Raw genomic sequence first — 20,275 nt, 5'->3', positions numbered from 1 at the left:
CCGATTATTTGGATATTACGAATGGGACAAGATTATTGTTCAGCCCCAGTCATGAAAGGTATGAAGTCTACGGCACAGCCGAAGACAGTCTCGTCCTTACTTGTGTTCGAGCTTGCTAGTCAGTGGAAAGCCTCACTGGCTTTTTAGATTCATTTTTCCCCTTTACTGCAATAAGGAAAGTACTACACTCAGAGAAAAAATCGTTCTAAAATGAACGAAACAAGTTCAAAATTAAGAACATTCGTTGACAAAAGTCTGTTAAGTACGTTTTTAAATGGTTTTATTTAGCTTGAGTTGACAGGCAGGCCGCATGCACGGCCGCACGGCCGTTGTGAACGAATCTTGTAATTGAAATTTAAGTAACTTCCCGATAAGCTACAAGCTTGAAATTTGTAATATGGTTCAGAACCCGATGACAATGCAATAATAAGAAAAAAAAATCGCCGCTAGGTGGCGCAAGGATCGAGATATTTACAAAAATCGTATTTGTGGTCCGATTTGATTTGGTCCATATTTGAAACACATAATACATACATGAATAGAAAGCGACCTATGATGCCCGATTTGGCTCATATTTGGAACAAATATTGCATACAGTCCAGTAGAAGTGACATCAAAATATTTTGGAGTTGGAGGAGGGACAAGCATTCGTGGCGCAGAGTCGAGTAAAGTCTTTGGAAGGATTATGTATTGAGTACTTAGGTTGTAACAAATTGTCAGGAAAGAGTCCTTGTAATAATGAGTCACTAAATGAACTAAATAGAATGAGAAATAATAGGCAATTAAATAAAGACTAAAAACTTGAAAATAAAATGATAAAAAATTTTTTTAAGTGAAACGGTTTTAATGAAAACAATACTTACATGAAATAATAATAATACGAAAAGCTATAAAATAATTAGGTAGATCCTAGGTACTAGTCATCACACTCCTTATCAATCTAGGGCGTTGATCAGACAATTAAATAAAAGCGTTGGACGCGTCATATTTCTATTGATAGTCATAAGTAAAACCAACTGAACCTTAATCAGGTTATGCTACGCCTCACATTTTTAGAAATTTCACGCGCCCAACGATTTTATTTAATTGTCTGATCAACACCCTAGATTGATAAGGAGTGTGATGACTATCATCTAGGACCCACCTAATTATTTTCTATTATTATTTCATGTAAGTATTGTTTTCAATAAAACCGTTTAAATCAAAAATTTTTTTTAAATTATTTTATTTCGTAACTCGTGAACGATGGGCTTGTTTTAAGAACGGTTTTCGCAAGCACACCGTTCGTGTTTTATGACCAGTTTGGTATTGATGTGTGAACCTTCTGTGCTCATTTCAAGCACTAATTGGGCTTGATTTAACACGCTTTGAGAACGATTTGTGGTTGATTTAACATTTTTCGATCTCAATTCAAGAACGGTTTGTGCTTTATCTTTGCGGGTGGCGAGGGGGGGGGGGGGGGTCAAATTTTTACAATTAGTACCCATTTATTTATTTTTTTTTATTAATAATTTTTTTGTCATTAATAAAAATATTAATAACAAAAAAATATTATTAAAGTCTAAAAATTAAAAAAACACATAATATGCATTTTTTTATGGCTTTCTCTTATTGAGAGTTTCTTCTTTTTATTGATGTAATCTGAATATATACTTAAAACAATTCATAACAAGTTGGAGAATTAGCCGTGCATATGTGAATGGAACTGAACGAAAAATATGAGTTAAAAAAATATAACATAAAAAAATCGTTTAAAAAAACTTCAGAGTTTGACGGTGTTCGAACTCGCGCCACAAAATCGCAATCGCAACATCATAGCCATGGGGCCACTACGAATGTTTGGTGGGTTGTGCCAAATGCTGTATTTAACATTGTAGTGCGCACGAATTGTACCGTTTCTTTTTTCTTGGGCTTAATTTAAGAACATCGTTCTCATTAATAGAACATTTGTTCATATTTTAAGACCAGCCGTTCTCTTTTCAAGAAAATGGTGTCAGTTCAAGAACAAGATTGTTGTTTTGAGAACTGGTCGTTCGTTTTTCAAGAACAAAAAAGTAAGAACATGAAAAGTTTGAATTGAGTCCGGTGGTGCTGGATTTTAGAAGGGCGTTTTCTCTGAGTGTATGGTGACAACATACGGGAAAATAACCATGTAGGAAAATGAACCGAGGGAAACCCTGGAATGTGTTTGTATGACATGTGTATCAAATGAAAGGCATTAAAGAGTATTTTATGAGAGAGTGGGCCATAGTTCTATAGGTGGACGCCATTTAGGGATATAGCCATAACGGAGGATCAGGGTTGACTCTAGAATGCGTTTGTACGATATGGGTATCAAATGAAAGGTGTTAATGAGTATTTTAAAAGGGAGTAATCCTTAGTTCCATAGGTGGACGCCGTTTCGAGATATCGCCACAAAGGTAGACCAGGGGCGACCCTAGAATTTGTTTGTTCAATATGGGCATCAAACGAATGGTGTTAATGAGTATTTTAAAAGGGAGTGGGCCTTAGTTCTATAGGTGGATGCCGTTTCGAAATATCGCCATAAAGGTGGACCAGGGGTGACTCTAGAATGAGTTTGTACGATATGGGTATCAAATTAAAGGTATTAATGAAAGTTTTAAAAGGGAGTTGTGGTAGTTGTATATGTGAAGGCGTTTTCCAGATATCGACCAAAATGTGGACCAGGGTGACCCAGAACATCATCTGTTGGATACCGCTAATTTATTTATATATGTAATACCAGCCAAGATTTTAAGGGTTTTTTATTTCGCCCTGCAGAACTTTTCATTTTCTTCTACTTAATATGGTAGGTGTCACAACCATTTTATAAAGTTTTTTCTAAAGTTATATTTAGCGTCAATAAAACAATCCAATTACCATGTTTCATCCCTTTTTTCGTATTTGGTATAGAATTATAGCATTTTTTTCATTCGAAAAAGTGGGCGTGGTCATAGTCGGATTTCGTTCATTTTTCATACCAAGATAAAGTGAGTTCAAGTAAGCACGTGACTAAGTTCATTAAAGATATGTCGATTTATGCTCAAGTTATCGTGTTAACGACCATGCGGAAGGACAGACGGACGACTGTGTATAAAACCTGGGCGTGGCATCAACCGATTTCGCCCATTTTCACAGAAAACAGTTAACGTCGTAAAATCTATGCCCCTACCAAATTTCAAAAGGATTGGTTAATTTTTGTTCGACTTATGGCGTTAAAAGTATCCTAGACAAATTAAATGAAAAAGGGCGGAGCCACGCCCATTTTGAAATTTTATTTTATTTTTGTATTTTGTTGTACCATATCATTACTGGAGTTGAATGTTGACATAATTTATTTATATAATGTAAAGATATAAAATTTTTTGTAAAAATTTTACTTTAAAAAAATTTTTTTTTAAAAGTGGGCGTGGTCCTTTTCCGATTTTGCTAATTTTTATTAAGCTTACATACAGTAATAGGAGTAACGTTCCTGCCAAATTTCATCATGATATCTGCAACGACTGCCAAATTACAGCTTGCAAAAGTTTTAAATTAGCTTCTTTTAAAAGTTGGCGGTGCCACGCCCATTGTCCATAATTTTACTAATTTTATATTCTGCGTCATAAGTTCAACTCATCTACCAAGTTTCATCGCTTTATCGGTCTTTTGTAATGAATTATCGCACTTTTTCGGTTTTTCGAAATTTTCGATATCAAAAAGTGGGCGTGGTTATAGTCCCATATCGTTCATTTTAAATATCGATCTGAGATGAGTGCTCAGGAACCTACATACCAAATTTCATCAAGATACCTCAAAATTTACTCAAGTTATCGTGTTAACGGACGGACGGACGGACGGACATGGCTCAATCAAATTTTTTTTCGATCCTGATTATTTTGATATATAAAAGTCTATATCTATCTCGATTCCTTTATATATGTACAACCAACCGTTATCCAATCAAACTTATTATACTCTGTGAGCTCTGCTCAACTGAGTATAAAAATTCCCCAAAAGATATTGACAAAGAAAAGTGATGCGAAAAGCAAAGATATGAAAAAGCTTGAAGGGGGAAAAATCAAAGTCTAATAAGAAGATGTATGTTACACATAACGGCGTTTAACCTGTGGACTTACTAAGTAATTTGATTGATATGCGCTGAAGCGAAAATGGTAGTTTCTCAATAGCAATAGCCACAAGCATGTGCCCACAAAAAATGCAATTTAATTTGATTTAATACATAAGTAAACAAAGAGGTCACAATAACGGTGAATTTTTGACAGATGCTCTTAGTGAATGTAGTTAAGTTGTGGGGGTAAGACTTTTCTTCTGACGTTTTCTTTCATGCTACACTCTTAAATTCTTACGTTAGAACTATGTATGTTACCTGGTGTTTTACAAAATGGCCGAATTTGTAGGCAATGATTCTCCTTTTCTTAAGCATTATCAATATATTTTGTGAAGAGACCGCACAAACTTACAAGCAATCTGAGAAGAAACCACAAGGCGACATTATTTTCTGAAAAGAAAACGCCATTAGATCTAAGCAATGTAAAAAGGTATTTGCTTTGTACAAGTACAGCTGCGTATTATGAAATCAGCTTCGTAGTCAACGGTTTTTCGCCCATTTAAATCGCCCGGCTTAGATGACATGCGCGATGATGCTTCAAAAGCTAGGCGACCCAGTGGCACACAGGCTGTAAAGGGTGTGCAGAGCGTATATTCCATGCAGAGCCTATATTCCATAAACAAAAGTAATCTTTCTGCCCAAGGGGAGAGAGGGGTGGGAGAGCATACATACGCACAAAAATACCAAAGACTAAAGGTTAATAAGTCTCACATTCTTTATGCTTAAGGTTGTTGAAAGGTTTTAGGACAATAATATTAGATAACAACAGGGCCGAACCTTTCAAAGGCGCAACAGGCTTACATAAAGGGTTGTGAGCTGACCCCATTGGTACTGTAGGAAAAATCACTCCACTACAAATATTAAGTACATCCTAACTGCCTTCTTATACATAGAGGATACATTCAGTATTCAAGAAAACAACACTATTGTCAAAGCCCTCCAAAAAGATGGCGAAAACAACTACACTTACGGTTGTACACAATCAATGCTGGAGAACAGAACTATACAGGCAGCCATGGACTCGGTCACAAAGACCCATAAACGTGCGAAGAGAAACACCCCACAGTGATGTTCTCTCAGTGGGTTGTTGCTCTGAGCGAGATACTACTCCAGCTTGGCTTAAGGCTTAAGGTTATTAGCAACTGTAGACGACGTTTTTACATCAGTTTCGAAGGTTTTTCCAAAAACGTTAAGCGAAATTCTACAGTGTGTGGTTAGCAGGCTATATATTTCGGTCGAGCGGTCCTAATGTTAACCCCAGCAATACAGAACGGATACTCGCCAGCAACAGCACCAACACAACTCAATTCTGCCTGCCGTCACTAAACGCCACAGAGCTCTCGCTATGGGTTAAGTATCTTGGAGTTCAAATAGAAAAAAAGCCTAACTGGAGTTTCAATATTTAAATGAAAGTATTAAAGGTGTACATCGTTTATTACTCGAGTAAGAGAAAATTTAGCAGAAACATTTCTAATCGAAAATTCAACTGCTTGTAGATGCCGTATGGAGTCGGCATAAAATATGTAGATCCCGACCTGTGCCTTTGTAGGAAAAATTAAAAAGGAGCACGGCACAAATTGGAAAAGAAGCTCGTCCTAGGTCAATTATACCCAGGGTTGGGCCTGCAAACTGTTTACATTGTTTACATGTTAACAATGTAATTCTTTACAAGGTAATTGTTTACGTAAAAAATTCGTTTTTGTAAACAATTGTAAACAATTCATTTTTTTGCTTTTCTTTATGAGTCAGAAACAATCTACTACTAATTAAGTATTTTCACTATTTTGCAAACAGTTTTCCAAGCTTGTAAAAAAATACGCTTTAATATTTAGTATTTGAATATTTTATATTCATTTTCACTGTCCGATTCTTCATCGTTTTGGTCAATTTTCATTTTATAATAAATAAAAAGTAACTTTTTGGACCTTTCGAATCGATCTGCTACTTAACAGTTTACAATATAAGTTGAAATGACATATGCTGGTAAATGTTTGCAATTGTTTACAATCGTTTGCAATTGTTTACAATTTTTTACAATGAAAGGTTAAACAATCCAAAAAATGTTTTAAACGCGCAACCCTGATTATACCACAGGTTGAACTTTTTTATTGTATGTAACTAAAATTCACTTTGAAATACAAAAAGGATGGAAATATGCTATATCTATTTCCCAGAGTATATGGGCTAGGTAAGTAAGCGTTGCCTACTTTTAGGTGCACACTAACAGACACTGGCAGACTCAAACTGTCTATTATGACTCCAACTGCAAAGTAGCAGACAAAGTATTGCATACTTATAGGCGCTCTCATTCACAAATACTATAAATTTATTTAAATTTTAAAGATAGGTATACCACTTCAATATAACTTTAAATACAATTACTAAAGTATGTTTACGTATTAAATTATTATTATTTATAATATTAATTATTTGCTCTTTTATTTCATTGCAGTCACCCCATTCGATAATCATCACCAAAACTACAATCGACCGTTCTCATTACATACAACCAACATAAATGATAGTAAATTAACACCGATAATTGTGACACCACACAAAAAACCACAACAAAAACACCAACACCACCATCACAAACAACAACAAATACCACAAAGGCAGCACATACAACAAATGACAGCGAAACGTAAAATTTGTAATTCAAATGTGATCAACAACACCAACAGCGCAAATACTACAGCGACAGAAACGCCATCTGCCAACACGACGACGATGACTGCGACGTCAACAAAAATAACAACAGCTAGCGCTGTGACGTCAGCAGCAATAACAGCAGTGAGAGCTAACAGTGGCACGATCGCTGCCAATAATGGACCCTCAACACGAGCGCGACGACAAACACACACAAGCACCAGCAGCTATGGTGAGGATGAGACTGATGTGATCGGTGATCTGGTGGGTCATTTCGGTAAATGGCAATGTTTGATGACAATGCTGTTGTCTTTATTTCAAGTACCCAATACATTTCACATTTCGTCGCCCGTTTATCAGGTGAGTCATGTGGTAGTCGGATTAAATCAAAACAAAAGAAATATACAATCAGCAGTGCATATGTACCTACCTGAGTGTGTAAAAATATAGATACAGTGACCCCTTAGAGAAATGAAACAGCATATAATGTTCTCTGTACCAAAATTATCAAAAAAAAAAAAATTGTAAGACATGAGTACAAAATTAGCATTTCTGGGCAGTAATGCCTTAAATGTTTTAGAGCGAATTTTTTTTAAGTTTTAATTCCTTTCAATCCATTGCAGGCGATCAACAAAAATTTTTGGTGCAGTCGACCGCCACATTTGCAACATTTATCGGTGGATATGTGGCGTAATTTGAGTGACTCGCAGGATAATTGCTTTCAGGCGAATATCGATTGGAGTCAAGTGCAAAACGATAGCATACAGCTACAGGTGAGTATACATATATAGATAATAACAAAAAGACTATCGGGCAATGGAAGCACTCGAGCGTTGGAGCAACAAAATTCGGTGCACAGAACATAGCGCAGCCAAACTCATTTAAAATCTGTTAGAAACGGTCACAATAACTTAAAAAAGTATACCCATTTGTACTAGTTCTGCTGCTGTTTTAAATTTTTAGTTTTTGTTCGTATTTTAAATTTTTTTATATTATATTTGTTGTTATAATTTGCGATAAATTCTAGGTTGCTGTTATCATAATGATTTTAAAGTTATCGTTATTGTCGACGTTACCCTTAATGTTATCGTAATCACTATCGGTGGGGTGACATAAGGTCAACAGTCAAAAGTTCAGTTGACGCTATAACCACTTCAAATGGTCAAAAGATTAATTGACCTCAAGACCAACCACTTGAAATGGTTACAAGGTCAATTGACAAAATAATTGACTTTATGGTCACTTAAGAACAAAACATATTTCATATGGTCTTAACTTCAATTGACTTTGGGGCCATTTGAAGTGGTCATAAGGCCAACTGACGTTATGACGGATTCATTATCGCTATCGTCATTGTACAGTCTCCCGTTCCATTTATTATTCACTTTGTCTTTATCTTTATCTTCATCTTTATAATTATCATTATCTTTATCTATATATTTATCATTATCCTCATATTTATCTTGATCTTTATCTTTATCTCTATCTCTATCTCTATTTCTATCCCCATCTCTATCCTCATATCTATCTTTATCTTTATCTTTATCTTTATCTCTATCTCTATCTCTATCTTTATCTCTATCTTTATCTCTATCTCTATCTCTATCTCTATCTCTATCTCTATCTTTATCTCTATCTTTATCTTTATCTTTATCTCTATCTTTATCTTTATATTTATCTTTATCTTTATCTTTAAATTTATCTTTTCCTTTATCTTTATTTTTATCTTTATCTTTATCTTTCTCATTATCTTAATCTTTATTTATGCTTTTATATTTAACTTTATCGTTGGCTTTAATTTTATCTTTATCTCTCTTTTTATTTTTATCTTTAGCTTTGCATTTATCTTTAATTTCTCTATCTCTCTATAATCTCTATCTTTATCTTTATATTTATCTTTATCTTATACATATTTATCTTTATCTTCATTTTTAATTGAGCCTATTTAGATCTATTGTGCAAGGTTCGCATCTTTTTTGTTATAAATTTTTTTCGCTAGCTAGCTTTGTACTGTAAGTATTACCAGTATTGCAACTGGGTATATTATACTAGCATTGTCCTGTCAACTCATGCGTGCTTGTATAATTTTGTTGCTTTTCTTGCTCTTGTGTGCACTCGAGTGTGAAATTCCAACTAATTCGCAATTTCATGTTTGCTCTTTCTTTATTATTTTGTTGTTTTCTCTATTATTCTGCTAACTGTGCAACGATGCGTACTCATATCAACTCACATACACATAAACGCACACACACAACCACAACCCCATATGTTTGTACATTAGCCAGCATTGCAACAATTAAGCCGCCAACGGCATGAGCAACAACACCACCAAACATCACATGGCCCCTTGCCATTCGACACTTCAGCGGTCTCTGCCCTACTCTTCTCACCGCTTACCATCATACAAAATGTTACACGCGTCGCCTGCACAGCATGGGAATATGACAACGATGATAATTTGGGCAACACATGGACGTCACAATGGGATTTGGTATGCGATAAGGAATACTTTAAGAATGTGGCTGAGATGTTCTTTTTGTTGGGTGTGGCAACAGGTGGCATTTTGTCTGGTTATTTGTCGGATAAATTTGGGCGCAAAAAAATGCTTTTCATATCAGCCGTATTGCAGACAATATTTGGTAAGAAAATTCAAATTTAATATGAAAGCAGAAGAAGAATGGTGAAGTATTTTTTTGGCAGGCGAATTAAATTTTAGTACTTCATGTAGAGAAATATAAAATATATTTAAAAATTATTCTACTATATCCATATTTGTTTTATTCTTTACATTTAGGTCTCGCGCTCTATTTTCCCAAATCGTTGGAAATGTTTCTGCTACTGCGCGCATTACTCGGTCTCGTCTCTGTGTCTGTGACCTATGCCGGTCTAATATTGGCTATTGAATATGTGGATGGAAAATGGCGTACAATAGCTGGCATGTACAATTTATTTCCACTGCCAATTTCGTATATGTTGATTGCAGGAATTGCATATCTCACACAGGATTATCAACGACTGCAGCTGTGTATTGGTATTCCGGGAATTTTCTTGTGTTTTCTATGGTAAGTTGATACATCCATTGAATGAAGCGATTTAGGTTTTTAATTACATATACAAATTGATATAAGCATAGCCTTTGTTTGTTTGTGTATTTAGGATAATTTAATGGCTCCAACAATAACAACAATCATTATTTACACATAAAAAATCAAATGAGCAATAAAATTTAAAGGAGCTTCCTTTTAGCTTGAAAAATAAAAATCTAAAATAGCAACAACAACAAACAAAATTATGTATGCACATTGAATATGTGTAAGTAAATACATATACGTGTCTACCATGAGCACAATTATATGCACAGGCGTGCAAAAAAGTTACGTATACGCCATGTCTTAATTGAATGATGTTCTTTCGATCTGTAGAAGTTTTGATATTTGAGCTTTAAATGTTCGAACGTATTCAAGACACAGTAAAAAAACAGAGGAAACACCAATAAAAAAATATTTAATTGTTTTGTATATAAAATAGTCCCACTGGATAGAACCCTTACGTGGAATGCTCATTTGTATGCTATCCTTAACAAAGCAACAAGAGCTTTCTTCGCATGTACTCGACTCTACGGCAAAACATGGGGATATCTCGAAAAATCTTATACTGGACATCCCCTGCTGATGCACTTAGTGCTTCCCTATTCTGATATAGAATGAGGCAACACTAGGCGTAAAACGAGTTCAAAATATTTCGGAGTTGACGCCAGGAAACATGATAGGGCATATTAAAATAATAAGAAAATGCATAGGAAATCCCATATTACAACTGGTTGACGTTATGTCCCTTAAACTCGGAATATCACGGTACGTTGAAGTGTCCATTGTAGACAGGACCCACTGGGAAACAGGGAATCGTTATAATGACCCTGACTCTGAGGTCTGGTTCACGGATGGATCGAAATTCGATGACGGAAGAACGGGAGCTGTCATCTGTGGGCCGACCTTCAAGAAATTGATACCAATGGGATGCTATCCCACCATATTTCAGGCAGAAATCCATGCAATAGAAGTCTGCGATGGAGAATACCTGCGGAGAGGCTCATCCTCGAAGAGCATCTACATTATGTCGGACAGCAAGGCGGCCTTGCGTGCCTTGCAATCCTACACAGTTACATCTAAGCTAGTGGATGACTGCATTGAAATCCTTAATGAATTGGGAGCTAAAAACAAGGTTTTGTTAGGATGGGTTCCCGGACATCAGGGACATGAAGGAAATGAACATGCAGATTACCTAGCAAAGCATTCTATGGTCCAGACCCCTTTTGTGGACTCACAAAAGCACACACCATAGAAAGCATAAGGCACTGGGAAACAAAACAATTCATACATCACTGGAGTGACTGGCCAGGGCAAAGACAGGCCAAAGTATTTATACTTCCGGCAACGAAAGTATCAGCCAAACTCTGGGTACTAGACGGGACACTATGGTTAGAAAGTTAAATTTATCCGATAATCAAATTTGTCGTTTCTGTGAGCTGGACGATGAAACGTTGGTTGACATTCTCTGCGAATGCGTCGCTCTGGCAAGGCAGAGACTCTCCCATCTAGGTGGTGTAACTCTTAATCTCTATGTGATACGGAATAAAAAGCCTGAAGAGGTACTCAGATACCTCAAAAGCCTTCACATAAAAAATTAGGCTGAAAGGTCATACACAATAAATCTGCACAAAGGTCGCAGTGCTTCCAGGCCTAATAATAATAATAATAATAATAATAATAAAACCAGGCAAGTGTTCTCTGTAGTACAACAACAAAACTTTCACCGCCACCATAATCCAGTCATGTATTTTAAAGTAATGGAGAAGGGAAAATTTTTGGTACTCTTTTGTTACTTTTTAGTACGTTACCAATGTAATGTGTGGAAAAGAGTCAAGCTCGATATATCTCACACATTGGAAACGGGAACATGACAGAAAAGTGATGATAAAACAAAGGCAAGAGAAAGAGGGTGAGTGAGCGTAAAAGTAAGAATAGAGTCATGGTTTGAGAGAAATTAGTAAAAAGAGGTTTACAAGAAGAGTAAGAATAATATAAGGATAAGATTAAGAGTAATAGTGATATTTAGACTTAGATAAGAGCAAGAGCGGGAAGAGTAAAATGAAAAACGGGATGATTTACGGAAGAACGAAAGGGATAGAGAGCAAATAAGAGAGTATAATCATGGTTAGCCAGAGAAGAAACAGGTGGATAGATAGATAAAGTCGGAACCATATCTGTCGGGTTTGATCATACAGCTATTTCTTGTTTGTCTAAACGTTTCCAGGGTCAGCCAGAGCTGTTTAAAATCAAGTTTGCAGGACACATTTTTCTCTTTCGAATTTCTATAAGCTCCGATTTTTTGAAGCACGGTTGCTGTTCAACATCTGTTGCTTTATATTTTTATGCCGGCCACCATTTTTCTGCTCTGAGCCTACTTCAACGCCTGATTCACATAAATAAATGTTGGGTCTTGCGACCGTTTAACGCAATATTGTGTGGCGAATATCCAGCATCATCATTATGATTCAGCATCCATGGCGGAGTCACCATCCAAAGCCATTCGTCCTATCGCACATACGATCATACAATACCGTGTTTTCGTTTTCCGATTTAGTGGAATCAAGAGACGCATCTATGAATGCTGGTAATCAACTCCCGACCAGCATTTGGATAGAGAAGTTGTCTTCCCCGCAATCGGGATGGCAGATCTCAATCACCAAACGCTCGAATCCATAAGAGATAGCTCCTCTCTTATTAAATAATGAGCTTATAGATTCTACATTTTAAAAACTCAGCACTTTCCAACATGTATCGACGGTCAGGTATGTATCGTAAAACCTTTATTGTAGCATGGCAATATCTTGAAAATCTTCTTCGCTTGTTGAAGACTCGCCAGAAAATATTACCAGCCTAAAGCCAATTTACCTCCCTAAGTATTCAAAGCATGCCGACGTCCATGACCGCTGGCGTCGGGATACCTCTGTCGCTATACTAAATACACGATATTTAATAAATTACTTTACGAAATATGTAATACTAGCATAAAATTTGCCTTCAAGAGAAGTGTAGAAAAAAACTATGTATATATGGGGCATTCCGTGCTAACTCAAAATCATGAGGCAGTTTATAGCAAGCTGAATTTTTGTCACTTTCGAAATAAAAATTTTTTCTTTTTGTCTGTCTGTGATACTTTTAAAATTGGTACTTGAAATTTAACGGTAGAAGAAGTTGACAAAGAATGCCCCATATATATGTATTTTGACAAATATTAGCCGTTTTATACACAACTATTCTGTTACTAAATAAATGCACAACAATAGTAAAGCAAGCAGCTACACTTGTGTACATGAACACATCAAGGAGGCGACATATACATAGGAGGCGACGAAAAATACTTCACACATAACCAGCAGCTTACAGCAAAGAAATTATCGTAAATACACATATTTAGTCATCACCTAAGAGCAGAAGTTGTTACTCACACATACACTCGCATATAGCTAAATAACCAAGTATGAGATACAACTGTTGCATGTTCGTGAAAAGTCTAGACCTTAGGAGAAATATGCGAACGGCGCAATAGAGAGTATATAAGCAGCGCAAGCTGAGGAATAACTAATCAGTTTGTTTTAAACACGCGATTACGTGAAGTCTAATTGTAAAGTACTACTCCCAAAGTAGTCTAATAAAGGTCATTTTGCAATACTGAGTATCGGAGTTATTTATTCGACAGTTGAGCGATTCGAACGTTAGCAGAGGGTGTATAATTATCAGGAATTCCCCAAAATTCGTTACAGTACATCCGACTCTGGATTTCAATTAATTTTAGTTTGATTATACAAAATATTCTATGTAATTTCAACATTCAATTTTTAGGTTTGTCGTACCCGAGTCACCGCGCTGGCTGTTGGTCAAAGGTCATATTGCCGAAGTGAAAGTTATTGTAGAGCGTGCAGCTAAATTTAATGGACGTCAACTGCCAGCAAATTTTGAATCAATGTTGAAACCACCACCACAAGAAGATTCTACACAAGATTGCGTGAGTCTCTTCAATTCCGGCTATCTGCGTTGCGTCACAATTTGCTTTCTATGCATTTGGTTTACAATGAATTTAGTTTATTATGGGCTGATATTGAATATGAGTTCATTTGGTGGAAATGTTTACTTAAATTCGGTAAGTAAATTTAAAGGAAAACCATAAACTAATCAACTAAGAAAATTTTTTGTAGCTACGAAAAGTATATTTCGATCTTTCACAGTTGCTATTTTACGACCAAAATAGATTTCGGCAAAAAACCCCACAGACCTGGGGGGAATTCTTGTTCTGTAAAGTGGTGAAGTAAAAAAAAAAAAATTTAACAAAAATTTATTGACGTTTTCGTTGGTGTGGGTACTTATAGCGCCCGAATATATGATTGAGCGGTTTAGGGGCCGGCATCTATGCCATTTCGATTCATAGCAGGGAGTGGGATGTCACGTACCAAGAACTGCGGACCGTGCCTATTTGACGATTTATGTATATCCAGGGGTTATTTTCGGCTGGATTTAAACTTAGCCTTCCTGATACCGGGCCGCCTAGGGAAGTAATGATGGTCTTTCTACAGCAAGTGGCGCTACTGTGGCGGACTGTTTGTTATCGCCACATTCAGCATTACACCGCTGAGTCTGCCTTGCCGGAGCTAAGAAAGGATGAGAATGAAAAGGCGATGGCGTCACAAGCCAGTGATCAATTGCACGTGGATAGCTATGATAGTGTACAATCCCGGACAAAGAACTAACGTTAGGACGCGATAGGCAGCTTAAAAGAACTCTTTCACAATACCGGGTAGACATGCAGACAGACAAAGACTTTGCTACGAGCAATGCTCACTTTTCCAACAGTATCGAGGAGGAAGAAGCCCAGAAAGGCAAGAGGCAGCGATAGGTTAAGAAGGCCCAGCTTGGTTTAAAGAGGCAGAAGCGGAAAGAAAATACCTTAGTCCCAACAATAGGTGGCAAGCTAGAATTATGGGAACTACACCTCTAAATATGCATAGCAGAGCAAATAGGGAAGTCTAAGTGTACTCAATATTCATGTAGCTCAAAAATTGCAAAGTAAAAAGAGGAGGGTAATAGTGGCATAAAGAAAAAAGACAAACAGGATACTTGGCTTAAGAGAAGTAACGATCAGACTCCAGCTTACTCAGTAATACTAAAGGGAGCTAGCGTAGAAGCTCCGATTTGCTCCGTTAAGAAGATAAACGAAGTTGTGAAGCAGTCCCTCATTGTGGCACTAATAGATATCAGCACCAACAATGTGCAGATATCTACCGAAAGGTTAGAAGGGGAGCTGGTCAAAATGATAAATGATGAACCATATAAAGTGCTACCAACCTTCGAAACAGCTTGATGCTACAATGGTGCTAAACTGATGACCTGCACAAATAAAGCAACTTAAGAATGGTTGCAGAGAGTTGGTGCCGACGTTCAAAAACAATAAGGCACAGGGTGGAAGGTGCTGAAAGAGGAGTGATCCCCATGATACCAAAGGCCAAGATTTGGATACCGCGTGTGGCGCATGCTGCAGCGTCAAAGCCCAACACGGGAGTGGCAAGTAGTTCACGTATTTCGACATATCCTCCAAAGTAATAAGAAATCGGTGGATGTATTGTACCCACATCTAGTGGAAATGTCCTGAAGCGCTGGCAGTATTTATATGCGCCTTAGATATAGGAGTCCGAAAGACAATAGCCCTAAACACTTAAAGAAAAGGACCTCGAGAACCTAATAGAAGCGGCAAATGGCGATGTTATAGGCGCAGTGGTGGAGGTGTTGGTAGTGCGATTGTTAGAAATAACTTTAAGGCGCTACGTGCAAAGGAGATATAAATGGAAACGAAAACCCATTGCGTGAGCGCAGTAGCGGAGGATTTGGAGTCCTAAAGAAAATAACCTCAGTAAGCTAAAATCAAGGGAGGAAGGAAAGAATCTCGAAAACCTGATAGTAGCGGGAAATGACGCAAGACACAGCTTAATGGCGCTGCGAGTCATACAGATAAACGTCCAACACAGTAAAGTTGCATGGTATATATCACCTGCAGCATTGGAAAGACTTAACCCAGGTCGGACCATATATCCATAATGGGTGTCCGGACACAAAGCGATAGGAGGTAGTGGGTTAGGGGGCTTAGAATATACCAGCGGCAGGTATGCCTGCCGTAAGAGGATACTCAAATACCCAGTTGAGTTAGGGAATTATTAGGGGAGCCATTTCAAGGGGATGACAGCAAAAAATATATCGCTTTTCAAACCCAATTGTTAAGCTTACCTACCCATGTCGAATCCTGTTTCTTTAGCAGCAGAGGCTCTGGCGACCACACGTTCCTCATGAGCTATGTAGTAGTGGGCGGGCGAGATGGCCTAGTAGGTGCAAGCTATGTGGAGTGTCTTTATCGCTCATACAACAACAATGAGGGTACACACTCGATGAATTGATGGTAGACATCCCAATCCGTTTGGGAGAAATAAAAAGGTGACAAAAGTTTCATATGATCTATAAAGCAGGAAAGGCGTGGACAGAAGCACGTGGCTGCAACATTTCTATGCAATCATATGCAAAGGATCACAATGGATACACTTACTGGACACTGCCTTCAGTTGTCACATGCCTTATAAGTAAGACCTTGTCAGTAACAGAAGATATAGGAAGCGCGAGCTGTAGGAAGAAAAGGCTGAGTACGATCTGTGTTCATGCCTTGCGCTCGCTAGGTGAAAGCAGCGACAGAGTTGTCAGGTCTCGATGCAGCAAATCAGCTAGGTCCCAGAAAAATTTTAAAGGGGACGGACTTATTCTATAACATAAGTCCTTTTATTTGGGGGGATTTAGGGTGGACGTCAAAGAAATTCTGGCAAGACTATTCAACCTAAGTGAGGTGTTTATTGACCGACCGGCTATCTCAACCGAACCTAACCATCGTTTCACAGAACAAGAATTTCTCCCTCGGGAATCCTTTGTTTTCACTTTTTAAATTTTTTAAATATGTAAAAAAATTTAAAAATATGTATTAGGAAGGATCGTATTTCAAACTTCGAAAGCCAATATCTATGTTTTAAATGCGCGCTTCGATAAATGGAAAAAACTACTTTTCACTAATGAAAATGATTTTGTTCTGCATACATAGTAATCGCATTTTTCACATTTTTTCTTTATCCACAATGGCACATAAACAATAAATACATTAGGCTTTAGCTGGGCTAGTCGAAATTCCTGCCATTGCCATTGCAATGTATATTATCACCAAAGTTGGCAAAAAGTGGCTATTCTGCGCCACATTCATTTGTACGAGCATCGCTTGTTGTTGTGCTGCCATTACAGAGGGCAATGATGATCAACTTTGGCTAAAGATTACATTCCTCATGATTGGTAAGTATACCACTTACACGTAGAATGTCGTTATTTCGGTATAATATTCCTACTATGTACAGCTGCGGGCACAAAAATAGCGGTTGCAGTTTTTTTTTTTATCAAATTTCGCCAATAGTATGCTGCTTATTTCTTATTTTCAATAATTTCAGAAAAAACTTCCATGCATTTTGTAACTAAAACTATACGTATCAGCCTCAAAAGCGTTTTCAAAAAATTTCGAAAAAAAATGTTGGGAAAAGTTCGAAGTTTTCATTTAGAGTTTCCTGAATTCATTTTTTTAATTTTCGAAGATTCAATAAAAACTTGCATGTATTTTTTAACGGAAACTACTTAAACCAATTTCAAAATAATTTTCGAAATAACTCGAAAATTCGATGGAATTTAATGAAAATTTCGAGCTTTTTACTTTGAGTTTATAGAATTTTTTTGAGTATGCAATTTTGTAGCACAATTAATTTTAGTCCAAAAAGGTAGAAACTACAGGTATCTCAAAATTTTTATTGATTTTTGACAAATTTTTTTCCGAAGGGTGTTTTATATTTTAATATATACGAACATGGTAAAAATATTACAAGGTAAAACAGGTGAGAGGCAAATGACGTTTAAAAAAAGTTTAAATTCTCTATGGTCTCACATTCGATTTTTAAGTAACTTCTCATAGAGCTACAAACTTGAAACTTTACACATAGGTTAGAACACCGTGACAATGCAAAAAAAGGAAAAAAATTCGTTAGGTGGCGCAGGGATCGAAATAATTAGATAAGAATTTGAAAATTTTCAAACCAGCTTTGAAGTAGCTTTTCGATGAGCTAGAGACTTGAAATTTAAAACTTAATTCAGAGGTCAATGACAGCCGATGACACGATACAAAAAGATTCGCTAGGGGGCGCACGGGATGAGATATTTAGAAAAATCGTACGAAGCGGAGGGAATTTTGGGATTGATTTTTATGTAAGTTCTTATTGAACTACAGCGGTAAAACTTAACAGATAGGATAAGACACCGAGAAAATCTAAGAAAAGGAGAAAATAAAAATAAAATAAAACAAGTAAGGATGGGACTCTGCACTGCCGAAGATTTCATTCCTTTCATGAATGGGGCTGAACAATAATCTTATCCCGTTCGTAATCTCCAAATAATCGGATTTAAAAGATATGAAATATATAGTGTACAGATGTACATACCTAAACGATTTTTAAGATAAATAAAAAATGGCAAAAAACCCCCTTATGTGAACGATCGGTTGTATGGGATATATATTATACTAGCAGACCCAGCAGACGTTGTTCTGCCCTAAATTTTACATATCTGCATACATTTTAATAAGCTTTTTCCGTCTAAATTTGCTCTACCCCTCTACACTTTTTCCTAATCTCTTTATTCACTCCTCCCTCTGTCTTTTTCGCTTCATCTCCATATTCGTCTCATTCTATCTCTTTCTCAGTCTCCTTCTCTCTTTTCTCTTCTCTCAAGTTTTTCTCCTTCTTCTTCATCTCTTATTGCCAGTCCCAGAGGGTGGTATGTATTTTGTTCCAGTCCCATTCCGAGTCTCAGTCCCAGTCCCACTCCGAGTCTCAGTCTCAGTCCTAGTCCTAATCCCACTCCCAGTCCGTCTCTGGTATACTTCCCGGAAAAAAGCATCGTAAATACTAATATAGGCAAATTTATATACAAAATTTCAGGCAAATCGAATAGGACGTATGCAAATAAGTATGTGGGTATTATTAATTCATGTCTTTTTTCGGCTTTGCATGCATATTTATCAGTTTTGCCAGATTGATGCGACTAAATCGAATATCACAATGAGCTTCAGAGCTCTCAGCAACACCTTTCATTTGATATCCATAATACACACACATTCTAGCGGTATCCGGGTCCATGTTTTGGCCTATATTTGGAGACCAAAGTCACTCAGCGGTGTAAAACTTACTCTGTATTATAGCACACATCAACAGCATCAATGTGATACCCATAATATAAAACACATTCTAGGTGTATCCGGGTCCATGTTTTGGCTTATATCTCGAGACCGTAGTCACCCAGGGGTGTAAAACTTACTCTGTACTAAAGCATACATCAACAGCTTCAATTTGATACCCATAATGTAAAAACACATTCTAGGTGTATCCGGGTCCACGTTTTGGGCTATATCTCGAGACCCTAGCCTCCCAGTTGTATGAAAATTATCCTGTACTATAGCACTCATCAATAGCTTTCATTTGACATCCATATTGTATAAACACATTCTAGGGATACCCGGGTCCACGTTTTGGGCTATATCTCGAGACCATAGCCTCCCAGTTGTATGAAAATTATCCTGTACTATAGCACTCATCAACAGCTTTCATTTGACATCCATATTGTATAAACACATTCTAGGGGTATTCGGGTCCACGTTTTGGCCTATATCTCGAGACCCTAGTCACCCAGGGGTGTGAACATTATCCTGTACTATAGAGCTCATCAACTGCTTTCATTTGGTATCCATATTGTATAAACACATTCTAGGGGTACCCGGGTTCACGCTTTGATCTCAAGACCTTAGACACGTAGCGAAAAAAAGGTAGACGTTGGCCGATTCGCAGACCTACCCAATATGCTCACAAAATTTCATGAGAATTCGTTCAGCCGTTTCGGAGGAGTTCAGCCTCTAAAACCGTGACAGAAGAATTTTATATATTAGATATAGCTCCGATCGAAAAGATTTTTACAGCAAATCTTCTATGATATATTATAATAAATATCACCAAGTTTAACGTTTTTATATTGGAAATTAAGGGAGAAATTGCCAAAAATCTTTCTATCTGAACGATCGGTTATATGGGAGATATACGTTATAGTGGTCCGATCCTACCGGATCCGACAAATGTTTAATATAATACAAAAATACACACTTGTGCCAAATTTCATTGAGATATCTCAAAATTTGAGGGACTAGTTTGCGTTCAAACAGACAGACGGACATGGCTATATCAACTCAGTTCGTCGCCCTGATCAATTCGGTATACTTAATGGTGAGTCTGTCTTCTTTTTCTCAACGTTACAAACATCGGACCAAAGTTAATATACCATTTCAAAAGAA

At 37.0% G+C, this 20,275-nt stretch overlaps 1 protein-coding gene across 3 annotated transcripts in view; it reads left to right on the top strand.

Annotated features, from left to right (window-relative positions):
* Positions 1-20,275, top strand: part of LOC137251459 (organic cation transporter protein) — a 202,401-nt gene that overhangs the window by 169,993 nt on the left and 12,133 nt on the right. For all 3 annotated transcript variants that reach the window (XM_067786080.1, XM_067786074.1, XM_067786090.1), the window contains 6 exons: positions 6,564-7,120; positions 7,384-7,533; positions 9,042-9,399; positions 9,555-9,822; positions 13,666-13,963; positions 17,010-17,190. In XM_067786080.1, the coding sequence (XP_067642181.1) occupies positions 6,564-7,120; positions 7,384-7,533; positions 9,042-9,399; positions 9,555-9,822; positions 13,666-13,963; positions 17,010-17,190 (1,812 nt within the window). The remainder of the gene's footprint in view (positions 1-6,563; positions 7,121-7,383; positions 7,534-9,041; positions 9,400-9,554; positions 9,823-13,665; positions 13,964-17,009; positions 17,191-20,275) is intronic.

The sequence above is a fragment of the Eurosta solidaginis genome, chromosome 1 (genome assembly GCF_040869045.1).
Source record: "Eurosta solidaginis isolate ZX-2024a chromosome 1, ASM4086904v1, whole genome shotgun sequence".
Taxonomy (NCBI): domain Eukaryota; kingdom Metazoa; phylum Arthropoda; class Insecta; order Diptera; family Tephritidae; genus Eurosta; species Eurosta solidaginis.
Note: the sequence above shows the minus strand (reverse complement) of the source record. Positions and strands in the feature narration are given on the sequence as shown.